General features: G+C 36.7%; 1 protein-coding gene across 4 annotated transcripts in view; it reads left to right on the forward strand.

Annotated features, from left to right (window-relative positions):
• The window catches only part of LOC120776769 (protein phosphatase 1 regulatory subunit 16A), a 108,449-nt gene that overhangs the window by 88,095 nt on the left and 5,184 nt on the right, over positions 1-15,170 (forward strand). For all 4 annotated transcript variants that reach the window (XM_040107733.1, XM_040107732.1, XM_040107734.1 and 1 more), the window contains 5 exons: positions 11,813-12,615; positions 12,689-13,343; positions 13,410-13,535; positions 14,816-14,891; positions 14,966-15,086. In XM_040107733.1, coding sequence (XP_039963667.1) covers positions 12,476-12,615; positions 12,689-13,343; positions 13,410-13,535; positions 14,816-14,891; positions 14,966-15,086 — 1,118 coding nt within the window. In that variant the 5' untranslated portion in view covers positions 11,813-12,475. The remainder of the gene's footprint in view (positions 1-11,812; positions 12,616-12,688; positions 13,344-13,409; positions 13,536-14,815; positions 14,892-14,965; positions 15,087-15,170) is intronic.

A 15,170-nucleotide genomic window follows, 5' to 3' on the forward strand; every position in this document is an offset into this window, starting at 1 on the left:
ACATTCTACAATTATCTACTTTCAGCTGCTAATTGGAATTAAATTAAATTTTTAATATTATTTGCTATAATAGTTAAATTAGCTGTGAGACTGTAAAACAAATCAATCGATAAAATTTAGGCGTGAAGAAAGAAGTTTTTATATTCGAAAAAGGAAAGGAGCTCGATTTATATCCCTACAGTAACGAATAATTTTTGTTTTAAGAAGATATAGCGACATGACCTCATATAAAATAGTACAAAAATAATAGTTTTTCTTGGAAAGTTTATTTAAGTTGTCATATAGTACTGAATATCCGTATATCTCTTCTCCTCTTCTTAATTTACCGCTTACAGTCGTTTCTTCTTTTCGCTACGTGGCGCCAATTGGATATTCCAAGCGTAGCCAGGTCTTTCTCCACCTGGTCCTTCCAACGGAGTGGAGGTCTTCCTGAATATATCTCTAGAAATATTATATAGGTAAAATTCCATGATTTTAGCCTCTTCACATTCGATAGAAGATATATCATATATCTACTTATTCTTTGGATAGAAAAGTACGTATAGAAAATGGGTCACAGCATTGGATTAGTGCTACAGTCTAGAGTATATGGGTATCAAGTTATAGCGATTTGGTAAATTTTTTCACATTTGATAGAAAATGTCTGTTTTCTTTAACTTATGCCTTGAACAGAAGAACACCAACAAAAAGTAGTTCATTTAGGTCTGAACTAGCAAAAGTTTTAAAAAGTTCGATTTTCACCTTAGAAAAAAAAATACCTTATTATGTCCAAAGAATTTCGAAACATTCGATCGAGTACTTTCTTAAAAAAAAATCGTATCTACTTTCATATTTCATGGGCTACGTTAGATGATGTAGTTAACATCTTTGTGAAAATATTATTATTACTTATCTACTGTGATTATCCAATCTGAGTTCAAGACTGGTTAACCGATTAGTTAATGGATGTTTCATTTTTTCGAAAATTGACATAATATAGCTAATTTTTAACCAGCAGTGTAAAGTACTTAAGACTATGGGGAAACAGACTACATTGCATTCCAAAACGCTCGGATTAACTTCTAATTTTGATGATTTATTTAAAAAGGGATCATCTACCTATGCGGTTTCAAAGATACGATACTTTTTGCATATATGTATATAATATAATGGCAAAACTATAAACATGTCATTTAAAGGATGTAATTGGAAGCATGTTGGTTTACGAGTTATCAAACCTCAAACCCGACACAGCGTTGACTATTCACTTCGCGTCATTTATTTTAGAATAATAGAGTTTTCATACCAAAAAACAACCGTCGGGAACGCTATAAAATATGTATATAAACTATTCCTCATTTTTTTAGATAACAATAGCATATAGGGCCATAAAACTGACCGACGAAACTTGTATGGAAAACTTTTTGATTTGTCAAGGTATCTTCACAATAATTGGCAATCTCCGAAGAAATTATTCAGATCGAACAACTATAGCAAATAGCTGTAAAACAAACTGACCGATCAAAATTATGTCTTTATATGGACAACTTTTTCATTTAACGAGATAACTTCACCAAATTTGGCATGGGTTTTTATCCAAGGCAACGGTGCGATCTTCGAAAAAATTATTCGGATCGGGCACCTATAGCATATACATAAAATGGTCTACAAACTAAAGTCTTTGTATAGACAACTTTTTCATTTAACGAGACAGTTTCACCAAACTTGGTATGGATTATTGTCTAAAGCAGCGGTGCAATCTTCGAAGAAATCGCTTAAATCGAGTCACTAAAGCATATAGCCGCCATACAAACTGATTTAACAAAACCATCTTTTAAGGAATATTTTGTATTTGTGTAGGATATTATAGCTTCGGTGCAACCGAAGTCAAGGTTTGTTCTTGTTTTTATTTTTTTCCTTAATGTATAGTCTTTACAGTCTTAATGTCGTCGTTCTTTCTTGGCCTTATCAACACTTTTGAACTTGACCCACTGTACACCTTACTTGTAATCTTAATTTATGTTCTTCATTGCATTCTCAACCGCGTTCTCAACTTATATAATGTCTTTGGTTGTGCCTTTTTATGTCACAATCGCACACATAAATTCAACTTAAGGGTGTGAAAATGCTATTTTACAGTCGGAATTTTTATTATAGTTGCTATTTTGCAGTTACGCGCAGATAGCTCTTTTACCATTCTTGCTCTTCTTGTTGTTGCTAGTGTGGTTTGGCGTTTTTATATGTGTGTGAGTGTATGCGTGGGCGCTATCAACGTAAGTAAACATTTGTTGATTGCGCGACAATAACGTTAACTTTAATTAATTCCTCATCGCAACTACCGTTGTAGGCGGCAGAGAGCACAAGGCTTACGCATTCTGCAACTTTTGGTATAGTTTTTCCTTTATTTCTGTAGCTATGTTGCTTTTTGCTATCGAGTTGCTTGCGCTTTTCCTAAAGCTGCTCGAACTTTAAGTCTTAATATTGTTGTAATTGTTGTTAGTTATTTTGTCCTTTTTTGTTGTTGCTATATTGTGTATACTATTTTTCGTCGTTGTCTCGTTATTACAGCAGTAACTATTATCTGCAGTCTTACGTCGCCTTTTGTAAATTCCTTACTCACTTCTTCTAAGTTTATTTGCATTGTGTTTCTTGTTGTTTTTTTTCATTTTTTTCTTATACACTGGAATAACAGCAAATTCCTTCATTCATTCCTCGTGCTTATGCTCATGGCAGCACCTGCGTCTCTTCACCCAACGGTATGTAAACATTATGACACGTGTGCGCGTTGGACTCGTTACACAGGCGAAAATGCGCTGGCACAAAGTAAGCAGCGAAGGGAAAACAACGCTGATTATTAAATTCTTTGGAAAGTCATTAAAAGTCCAAACACACTCATTATCTCGATCTCAATTTAGTAGAGCCATCAAGTTGTCTTTAACCACTGACATTGGTGAGCCGGCTTTATCACGCAGCAACCGCAAAGCATTCGACGCATATTCGCCACCCGCTTTCAACCTACCTCACATACAAACATGCTGTGCACACGAAATACTTTTGGTGACGTTGGCAACCCAGTGCAGAAATTTAAAAGATTTTTAACCTTGTTTCTTTGAAGACTGTTTAATAAGCTATTTTCTACATGTAAGTTACCATAGACTTCCTGTTTTCGATACAGCAAAACATCATGATTGTCGGTCAGGAGAGATTTGTAAAATGTTTGATTGTATTGGCAGGGAACCTACTAACTATAAGCCCCTACGACCAAACTCTTAATTCGGACCAGTACTGTCAACTCTTGGACAGTCTGAAAGAAGCAATCACTCAGAATTGGGAAACTTTGGCCAATTATATATATTTGGTCTAAATCGAATCATTCCAATCAATATAATGCAAATAATGGGGTTCTTTGTACTATATCAGAGCATATCTCTTTTTTCTTGGTGCGGAGACAAATCTGGCGAATAATGGGTCACAATATAAAAGAGTCCAATTTACCTTTCGGCAAATTAAAGCGGGGAATCCAACGCAGAATAACTCTTCTCAAAAGGTTCTACTTCGGGCTGAGTAAGCAATTGAGAAGTAAAGTCCTCTCTCGACGAACAAAGACCAAATTCTACAAGTCACTCATCATCCCCGTCGTGCTATACGGTTTAGAGACATGGATGTTGACAAGATATGATGAGTCTGCGTTACGAGTTTTCGAGAGAAATGTTCTGAGTATGGTTCTTTGCGCATTAGCAACGGCGAATACCGCAGTCCACGTACTTGTAGTTCAGCGACTTAAGAGACAACGGCTACGCTGGCTAGGTCAGGTCATCCGAATGGATGAAAACACCCCAGCTTTGAAAGTACTCGTTGCCGGGGAAAGCAGAGGAAAGCCTCCACTACATTTGGATGACCACGTAGAGAAGGACCCGGCTACAGTTGGAATATCCAATTGGCGCCAAACAGCGAAAAGGAAGAAAAGAACGACTGGGGCGCTGTTGTAAATTCAGCTTTAACTGCGTAAGCGTTGTCTACGCCAAAAATCTTGATCTCTAATCGATCCGTTAACGAATAATAATATTATTTTTTCAAAGTAGTGACTGAAAAAAAAATCCATATGAGAGCCACAAAATACTGGGTAAAGTCTTTTCGCTTGACTTTTTTTGTTTTCGGGAACTTTGGGCAACTTTTCAGGTAGCAATCATCCAACGGATTATTGATTGAATTCAGGGGTATAATAACGTATGTATGCTTCATTCTTTGTTATAAATCTTGTGACCATACTGGATGGAGTACATAAATTTTCCTTGCAACGATAAAGACTGAATTCAGCAAGCTATTTGGTACTTAGGTTAGGTTAGGTTAATCTGGTAGGAAAATGAGCCACGCCTAGACCAGTTTTGGTCCTTTGCGATACCAGATGGAGTTCAGTTGCTAGGTCCATGGGGAGTAATCATCCTTTAGGGTACCTGCGCTTGACGTGAATTTTAACAGACTCTATGGCCGATACCTTCTCCAGTGTATCATACCGTAAGGACCCCAGATGCTTACAGCGTAGTCTTTCTAATGCGGGATAAATGCACAAGAGGTGCTTCATTGTTTCCTTAGTCCTTTGCTCCAGACATTTTCTGCAGTCTTCTCGATCCGTCAGCTCCATTTTGCGAGCGTGTGTCGCTACCAGACAGAGCAAAAACAATCTATAAAAAAAATTTGAAATTAAAATTTTGAAATCAATAATTTTTTATGTTCGCGTGATGTTTGATCTCCATACGTCTATTGCCCCAAAGACCTATTTTGAAAGCGATAATAAAGATTTCTATTAAATTATGTGAAAATGTGTTTTTTCTTGTCAGTTCGACTGAAATTTAATGAGTTAGTAACACCAGCTAACAAATATAAGCATATATTTAGGCGCTGAAGTTTACTCACAATATTATATAATTCCTTCAGGCAACCTGTAAGTGAGTTGTTGCTCTTTTGCCATTAGGTTATGAAAAATCACAGACTTTTATTACGTAATTTACTTAATCAAACTTGCTTGATCGCCTGCTGGGACGTCAGTCACCTGCAGCAACACCAGCATCAACAACACCGCAGAAAAACATTTTAATTTGATTCTTCCTTACAGCATTTTGCTTTCAGTCTGCTGCAATGCTGGTAGTATTAAATGTTGTTGGCGGTATTTTTTTTGGAGGTAAGCGCACTATTTACGAGCACATTGTTGCAAGGTCGTTTAGTTGTTTTTGCGTTTTTTTGTTCTTATACATATGCGCGCACGCTTTAACAACGCCCGCATGTGTTTACTTTACGTGCAGTTTGCGGAGAATGTATGCTTGTATGCCTGTGTGTGTTTGCAAACGCCTTGCTTCGTTGCGCTTTACTTGCTCCTGCTGCACAAACAAACGCAATTATAGCGCGCATGTGTTTGCTTTTATTTTTATAGTTTTTTTTTGCTTTTTTGCGGTTCTACATGCAACTCCTTACTAATTTAATCGCCTTTTTCCTGCTTTCCTAATTTCCTATGTTGCATGCATGCACTTATGCAACTTGCTACTCAAATTACTGTAGTTTGTGATTTATTTGTTGGCATTTTGTAGTTGTTATTTTTGTGATTTTTAATTTGATCCAACTCAACGCCCTTACACTTAATAACAGTAAACGCTAAATGGAAAATATGTCAAGCGGAAATGCATTTAAAGTTTATTTGCACTCGGCATTAATTTGCTCGCGTCGCGCAGCCGTCAAACATTGCTACAACAACAAAAACTGCAATTACTTTGCTCATTACGTCCCTTTTCAAATTTATTTTTTATACTCACGGAACAAGTTGCTACAGAGTATAGTGTTTTTGTTCACCTAACGGTTGTTTGAAATATGTACCTAAAGCTAATCGAGATAGATTTAGATTTATATATCTAAAATATCAGTATGACAAGACGAATTGAAATCCGGGTGAATTCTGAGTGAGTGAGACTATAACGCTCGAATAACTAAAACTAGATCGACCAAACTTGCCAATGACAAGTATTTATAACTCGTCCTTGTACGATTACTCTATGAAACTTCAGTCCAATTTTCGAAGGCTCATTCGAGCATTTCCGGTTGGACTGGGATGTTTTGTTCCAAGGTTTGAATGGAAGCGGGATTGTCCGCAGACTTTACATATTTGCACAGAAAAAAGTTTAACGGTGTGATATCACACGATCTTGTTGACCAATCGACAGACCCAAAACATGACATTTTCTGCTCACCGAAGTGTTCTCTCAATAAATCCATTAATTGAAGCGATGTGTGGGAAGTGGCGCCATCTTTTGGAAACCAAATATCGGCGAGATCACAAGCTTCAATTTTAGACATCAAATAGTCGGTCATCATGACGCGATAAAGGTGGCCATTGACGATTACGTTCTCACCAGCATCATTTTTGAAGAAATAGGGACCGAGGATTCCACCGGCCCACAAACCACACCAAACCGTTGGCTTTCTGGATCTCTTCAGGTTGCTCTTCGTCCCAAATGCGGCAATTTCATTTGTTTACGTACCTATTGAGCCAGTAATGAGACCCATTACGCTGAACAAAATTTGGGTCGAAAACGTCGGATCTTCGTAGAACTTTTCAAGAGCCCATACCGCGAAGCGAGGTCGGTTAAGAAGGTCGAGCGGCTTCAAGGGTTCAGTTCTTTCACAAGCTGTACTTTGTACGCTTTCAATTTAAAATCTCGACGTAAAATGCGCGAAGTCGTTCCATACGTCACTCGGAGTGGCTACGAACGGCGCCGAATCGACTATCTACGGTCTTCGTGTATACTCTCAGCTATAGCTGTTTTATTTTCTTCACTGCGTGCTGTACGTGGTCTATTCGGTCGAATATTATCCAATAATGAATTCTGATGGAACAGTGGCTCCGTAGTTGAACGATTTATAAACGTTTTTCGTGTATAAATGCCAAACAAAACTGAACAAAAGCAACATGACAGCTTGACACGATTCACGAGTGAAAAGAAAGTTGAAAAAAGTGCATCTACTTAGATCATCTGTCGAATAATGAATATTGAATTGTTTCGCAACGAGTTGTTCTTAATATAAAGCTGAAATCACGCTTCCGGTTTGATCTTTGGATATTGCGAGCGTCTACAATCTTCAATTTCAACCGAACTTGGCCTTCCTTACATATTTTTTATATTTATGCTGCCAGCCGGCGTCATTATTTCGCTTTTCGATGTACGCCATAAATTTTACGCGCTTTATATGTCATCCATTAGTTGACAAATTTTTTTGTTGTTTGACTTTTTTCCTTTCTTTTTCGTCCTTATTTGCTTTTTGCTGATTTTTGATCATTTTTGGTTTGCTTCGTCTGCTGTATCCTTACCACCATACCATCTGCAGCCACAGTCATCACATGCCCTATAACAGTATGTGTCCTTGTCGTCAGTGTCATTGCTCGGAGAGTGAATACAGCGCTTACGGGTGCTCACTCTGCTGCTTGCACGCTGGTGTGCGTGCCTCCGCCACTTTAAGCCAATTTAATGCTGCAATTATTGCAGCAATGAAGACTGTGCGTTAGTCGCAAGCAATGTCAAAATATAATTGGAAATTAATTGAAAAGTGTGTGTGGTAATGTTTGCATATAAAGGGTGTATTTTTTGGAAGTTTAAGAATTTCATAAATTTGAATAAAATACAGGAAAATTAATAATATTACAATATTTCATGGCATTTAGAGTTTGACCAAATTTTGGGCTTATGGTCCATTAAAGTGAATCAAAAATTGAGCTATGGATTTCATAGGAGATACAGAGAAACAAATTTCAAATTATTGGTTTTGAGTTTTCTGTTTGTATGACAGCTATATGTTATACTGGTTTGATCCAGAAAAATTCTTCAGATATTGTGGGGTTGTTCTGAACAACAATACCTGCCAAATTTCGTCAAGATATCTTGTCAAACGGAAAAGTTTTCTAAAAAAGAACTTAATTTTGATCGATCAGTTTGTGTGGCAGCTAGGTGTACAATATCGGCGGTGTGCAATATTTCAGAACGATATCTCAGAAACTAAAGCACTAGTTCACGTATATACAGACATACTTTTTAATGCTATTTCAAAGTCTCTTTGCATAATCCAATAATATTTCAACGTGTTTTCTTTGATAGCTGATTTGACAGTTATCTTTAAAAATTATTTTTCAGCTCTAAAATCGCACCCTCTGAATATTTGTTTATAGAAATATATATGAAACCTTATATATGTTGCTCCTATAAAGCCATATGTCAGCTGTGGGTGTTGCATTGGCTTAAAACATTTGCCAGAGAGGACCAAATAAATTGGCTTATTAGGGCAGATTTTAAGCTGACAGATAAATTATATACATATTTGAGAACACCTGTACATACATACAACACACATTTTAATGAACATTGTCTGCACGCCACTGCACCACATGCCATGCCAAACTATAAATTTGCATATTCTTTGATATCATTTGCCGCTTTCGTCATACAATTTTATGCTTCAAATGGCTTTTTGACTCGTATTCGTGGAATTTATATTTAATGCATAAATTAATGCAATTACTTTGGTAGAAAACGTACCCAAGTAAATTTCCGGAAAAGTAAAGTGCTGTGAAAATTCGTTAATGTAAAATTGTCGAAAGTATGATGTTGCTTTTTGATTCTAAGAAAGGCTTTTACATGACAGAGCTACTCTGCGGTTTGAGACTACCAACTTAAGGTTCAGATAAGGCAAACAAAAAAGTTTTGCTATAGTTTTGTATCTGAATTGACTCAGTTTTAAACTGAAAAGACACTGAGTGATGTACTGCTTGGAGGTCAACTTCGTACTAGGCTTTTGACGGTTTTGCCAAATACATGCTTATTCAGAGAATGATAACTAAATAATGCGCTGAAAACTAAAGCGACTGAGAAGTCTGGTTCATGGCGCAACCGTAGCGCATATTATACAAATTAATCAGTCCAAAACTTAGATGCCCAAATTTGTAAAGATATCTCTTCATAAAGTCAAGCCTATGAAGTATCGGATACATTTTTATACTCTCGCAACAAAGTTTGTAAGTCCTAAAACTAAAAGAGTCAGATATAGGGTTATATATACCAAAATGATCAGGGTGACGAGTAGAGTTGAAATCCGGATGTCTGTCTGTCCGTCCGTCCGTCCGTCCGTGCAAGCTGTAACTTGAGTAAAAATTTAGATATCATGATGAAACTTGGTGCACGTATTCCTTGGTTCCATAAGAAGGTTAAGTTCGAAGATGGGCAAAATCGGCCCACTGCCACGCAAACAAAATGGCGGAAACCGAAAACCTATAAAGTGTCATAACTAAGCCATAAATAAAGATATTAAAGTGAAATTTGGCACAAAGAATCGCATTAGGGAGGGCCATATTTGGACGCAATTTTTTTGGAAAAGTGGGCGTGGCCCCGTCCCCTACTAAGTTTTTTGTACATATCTCGGAAACTAACATAGCTATGTCAACCAAAATCTATGGAGTCGTTTCCTTCAGGTATTTCCATATACAGTTCAAAAATGGAAGAAATCGGATAATAACCACGTCCACATCCCATACAAAGGTTATGTTGAAAATCACTAAAAGTGCGTTAACCGACAAACAAAAAACGTTAGAAACACTAAATTTTACGGGAGAAATGACAAAAGGAAGCTGCATCCAAACTTTTTTTAAAAATTGAAAATGAGCGTGGCGTCGCCCACTTATGGACCAAAAACCATATCTCGGGAACTACTCGACCGATTTCAATGAAATTCGGCATATAATATTTTCTTAACACCCTGATGGCATGTACGAAATATGGGTGAAATCGGTTCACAACCACGCCTTCTTCCAATAAAACGCTATTTTGAATTCCATCTGATGCCTTCTCTGTATAATATACACATTAGGAACCAATGATGAAAGCGGAATAAAACTTTACACAAATACGGTATTTGAAAAATATGTAAATGAGGGATAATGAAATCTCGATTATCACTTTATCATGCGAGAGTATAAAATGTTCGGTGACACCCGAACTTAGCTCTTCCTTACTTGTTCGATTTAGCATTAAGCATTGCAAAACGACAAAGTTATCTCAGTCAACAGTAAAAGTTTATCTGATGAAACTGTATGATCCCAAAAATTAGTGTTAGTCTGACGTTTACACTTACAACTTGAAATAAATCAAGGTACTTCCCTAGAGCTATACATCTAAATAAGGCTCCGTTAGGTATTACCTTTCTATGGTGCCTAATGATCAATTATACTTAGATCTCATTTTTAACTTAACCATCACCAAGATTTAATCAAAGCTATCCAAAGTAATTAAATATTGGTGAACTAACGAAACTAACGATTCAGTAACCGCCGGCGGTAGCAGAGAAAGGAGAAGACTTCCACTCCGTTGAAGAGGTCAGGTGGAGAAGAACCTATCTGCACTTGGCATCTCAAATTGAACCAAATAGCAAACAGAAAAGGTTACGTTAAGTTCAATGGCTGATCCTTAACACCGCACTTGCACTGCTATGTACATACAGTCCTTCGCGAAGCAAGAAAAAACCCTTTAATCATCGTACAAGTTCACAAAATGCCTTGAGGCCAATACAAGTCTGCTGAGGTGCTTTATTTCAATCGCACCGGGATGTCTGAAAAGGTCAGCTCCGAAGCGTTTAAGCATTGATTTCGCTAGGGAAAGAAAGTGAAGATGTATCTACGTCATCTTCTTCTAAACAGTTTCTACAACTGTTATTATGTGAAGTTCTCAACTTTACCACGTAAACACCGACAGACAATGACTACTTACTTACTTACTTTACAGGCGTAGACCCCGCTTACGCGATTATAGCCGAGTTCGCTACGTGGCGTCAATCGGATATTCCAAGCGAAGCTAGGTCCTTCTCCAACTGGTCTTTCCGACGGAGTGAAGGTCTTCTGCTTCCTCCGGCGGATACTGCGTCGAATACCATCAGAGCTGGAGTGTTTTCGTCCATTCGGACAAAATGACTTTTAATTGTCTTTTAATTCGCTGAACTATGTCAATGTCGTCGTATATTTCATACAGCTCATCGTTTCATCGAATGCTTGTATACGCCGTGGCAAAGGACCCTAAATCTTCCGCAGAACCTTCCTCTAGAAAACTCGTACCACCGACTCATCAGATGTTGTCATCGTCCATGGCTCTGCACCATATAGCAGAACGGGAATAATGAGTGACTTGTAGAGTTTGGTTTTTGTTCGATGAGAGACGGCTTAACTTAATTGTTTACTCAGTCCAAAGTAACACCTATTGGCAAGAGTTATTCTGCGTTGAATTTCCAGGCAGACATTGTTGGTGGTGTTGATACTAGTTCCAAAATAGACGAAATTATTTACGACTTCAAAGTTATGACTGTCAACAGTGACGTGATTTTTCATTGGGTACTTTTTTTTACGTGAAGGTTCGCAAACCCAGCGCACAACCCTGTGAAGGTGATTTTTCGCCTTCAAACGGATGTTCTTTGGTTACCAAGAGAATACTTGGCCTAGGACCGAAAGTTGTGAGCTGCTTGAGTCATATGTACAATAATCGTTTCTGGCCACTCCTAAGTCCTGAGACCTTCTATTTCTATAGTTTAACAGATGTTAGAATTTAATATGAATGTCTCCTGTACTCTAAGATACAAAATATAGCCTCAGAATGTATGACCAGGAGGTCGCTTGTCTCACTCTGTAGTCTAAGTCTATTTCTGTAGCTTTAGAAATCTTTAAACTTGATTTATCTTACCCACAATACAGTCTTGAAAGTGAAAATATATAATTTTTTTTACAGCGCATTATTTAAATCATCTTACTTTCTCATTGCAGTTTACTGTATGGACCCAACCCAATCCTGCTGCTGGCGCACAAACCTCGAGGCGAAATGACTAAATAAGACTGAAAAGAAAAGAAATAAAACGAAAACGCTTAAAAAGTAAGCGTGAAGAACCGTGTGACCAGGCGGAGTAATCAAATCACAGAGACGACGGACAACGACAGCGAATGGATAAATTCAACAAACGATTAAACCACGAATAAAAAGCTAATTGACGAGTTGGTAATTACGCATGCGCGCCGGTCTGTGGCGTGTGGGTAAGCTGTTGCGGCAAACGTGCGGCGAAAAAGTGGACAAACCAGCAAAACTTGCCAATCACACAAAAACAAAAACAAAACAGTAACAAAAAAGCGCAGAAAAAAATTTAATTAAAAGCAAATTCTGTGCGCTGCAAGAGATAGATTAACAAAGCGCACAACAGCAAGAACAACAACACAAAAGCCAACTATGCGCTGAGCACAAAAAACCATGAAAAAGTTTATCTTTCTTTTTTAACGCCACACACACGCGCATGCATACATATACACATGCACACTTACTATCTCAACACACAAGCAAGCAAAAATTTACATATCAACGCCACAGCGCGCGCTTCCAAAGCGAACGTCAAACGTTAAATAAGATAACCAATAATAAATAAATAAACCGCGACAAACATGGTCAAGGGCATTTTGGTGAACCGCAAAGCGGATGACGCGCACAAGGCGCAGCTGAAAATGGAGCACGCCGACCTCGTCGCCGAGATGCAAACGGTGGAAAATCTGCCGACGCACGAGCGCCTGCAGCTGGCGCGACTGTAAGTGCCAGCATACAAGCCACTAACAAACACTTGACAAGTGCCTTTTTTTAATTTCTCACTTTACTTTCAGCCGCCGCACACAGCAGCTTAAGGTCGCGCGTCAAAAGGAGAAGGAGTGGCTGAAATTGCAACGCGCCAAAGGTAACGCGACCTCAGCGCTCAGCGGCAGTCACACCACACATCACTTTCGCTCGAACTCGGGCAGCGCCAGCCGCCACATATCCTTCGAGAGCAGCGTTGTGCTGCTGGAGGCTGCCAGCCGCAATGATATGCACGAAGTGGCCGAGCTGCTGGAGCGTGGCATTACGCCGGATGCGGCGAATGAGGACGGCCTGACGGCGCTACATCAATGTTGCATCGATAATAATGTTGAAATGTTGCGCCTGCTGCTGGAGTATGGCGCGAATGTGGACGCGCAGGATAGTGATAAATGGACGCCATTGCATGCGGCTGCCACATGCGGACACTTGGAGCTGGTGCGCATACTGATCGATCATGGTGCGAATTTGTTGGCGGTGAATACGGATGGTAATATGCCGTACGATCTGTGCGACGATGAGAATACCTTGGACTACATAGAGGCTGAGATGTCGAAGCGCGGCGTGACGCAGGAGCTGATCGATGAAACGCGCTCATCGACGGAACGACAAATGCTGAAGGATCTGATGGAGGTGGCGCGCACGGGCGGCGATCTTGAGGAGCCGGACTACCAGGGTGCTACGCCGGTGAGTTGGGTTATGAGTTTTTGTTGAGGCATTTCTCTTTATTTGTTTTTGAATTGTTTTCCAAAGCTACACATAGCTGCGGCAAATGGCTATGTGCGCGTGGTGGAGTTCCTGCTGGAGATGCATGTCAATGTGGACGCGGTGGACAAAGATATGTGGTCGCCGGTGCATGCGGCGGCATGTTGGGGTCATGTAAGTACAAAAAATAATTAACAGAATTAAATTGATTTTTTTTAAATTTAATTTAATTTTGAAATGAATTGAGTTTAAATAAACTGAATCGAATTAAATTTTACTAATTAAGTTAAATTAAAATAACTTTTATTTAATTAAAATAAATTGAACTGAATTTGATTAAATTGAAGTTACTTATATTAAATAAAATTAAATTAAAATTACATAAATTAAATAAAATTAATAAATTTATTTTTAATTAATTTTAATTTATTCTGCTATATATTTTATTAATTTAATTGGATTCAATTGAATTAATTACAATTAAATTTAATCACATTAATTTAATAAAATTTTAATTTGAAAAATTAATTAATTGGAATTATATAAATATTTAATAAAAATAATTTCAAAAATTAACTAAATTTCGAAAGAAATACATAATTTAATAATTAAATTATAATTTAATTAATATGTAAAAATATACTTTATATTAATTTGAATTGAAACTTTTATGAAAACTAAAGTGAAGAATTTTAATTGAATTGAACAAACTTATCACATTAATTTAATTAAATTTTGAATTATATTTAATTAATTAATTACATACATATATTAATTAATTAAAATTATATTATTTTAAAAAAGTAATTAAAAAATCAATTAAATTTCAAACTAAATAAATAATTTAATAATTAAAATATAATTAATTAAAATGTAATAATATACTTTACTTTAATTTGAAGTGAGAATTTTTTGAAAACTGAGATGAAGGGTGAGTTCTAATAGAATTGAATAAAATTAAAATTAATTGAACTAATTTAAATAAAATATAATTTAATTTTAAAATTTCTTGAGATTTGACTTCAAATATTTTAAAAATTTAATAGGAGATTTAAATTTTGAGAGTTGAAACTAGAAGTGAAACTAAAAAAAATATTTCACTTGACCTTAATTAAATTCATTAATTTAAATCTGTTTAGTATAATTAATTAGTAATTAGCAAAATTAATTAAACTCAATTAAAGTGAAATAATACGATATAAATTTTAGTTAATTTTATTAACTAATTAAATTAAGTGTTTGATTAATTTTCTTAATAATTATTAATTTAATTTAATTAGTTTTATTTTTTTTATGTAAATTATATGTAAAAGTTGATAATTGATTGAAGTACTATGATTTAAACGAAAATTACATAACAAATGTGTGTAAAATAGCAAAATAAAAACATATTAAAAAATCTTCAAAAATTATAACACTATCGTTAATTTACGCTCATTTCGAAAATTAAACAGTTGGAAGTGCTAGAAATGCTTGCGCAATGTGGTGCAGATCTGAATGCCAAAAATAAGGATGACGAAACGCCTTCAGGTAGACTACAAAACAAACTTAAAAACAATTAAAATATTTTAATATCTCAATATGAATCCGTTTCTTAAACATAGATATTTGTGAGGATCCTGAGATACGCGAACGCATCGAACAGCTGAAAACTGAGCAGGAGAGTAAACGTCTGGCAGAGGCGCAACGGCGACGTGTGCGACGCTCACAAAGCAATAACACGCGGTGAGTGCAAAATTTACATAAACTTTCTTAAAATATATTTTTTACAATCGTAAATTCCTATATTTCCTCCAAACCTTCTACTCC

This window comes from Bactrocera tryoni, chromosome 5 (assembly GCF_016617805.1).
Source record: "Bactrocera tryoni isolate S06 chromosome 5, CSIRO_BtryS06_freeze2, whole genome shotgun sequence".
Classification (NCBI taxonomy): Eukaryota; Metazoa; Arthropoda; class Insecta; order Diptera; family Tephritidae; genus Bactrocera; species Bactrocera tryoni.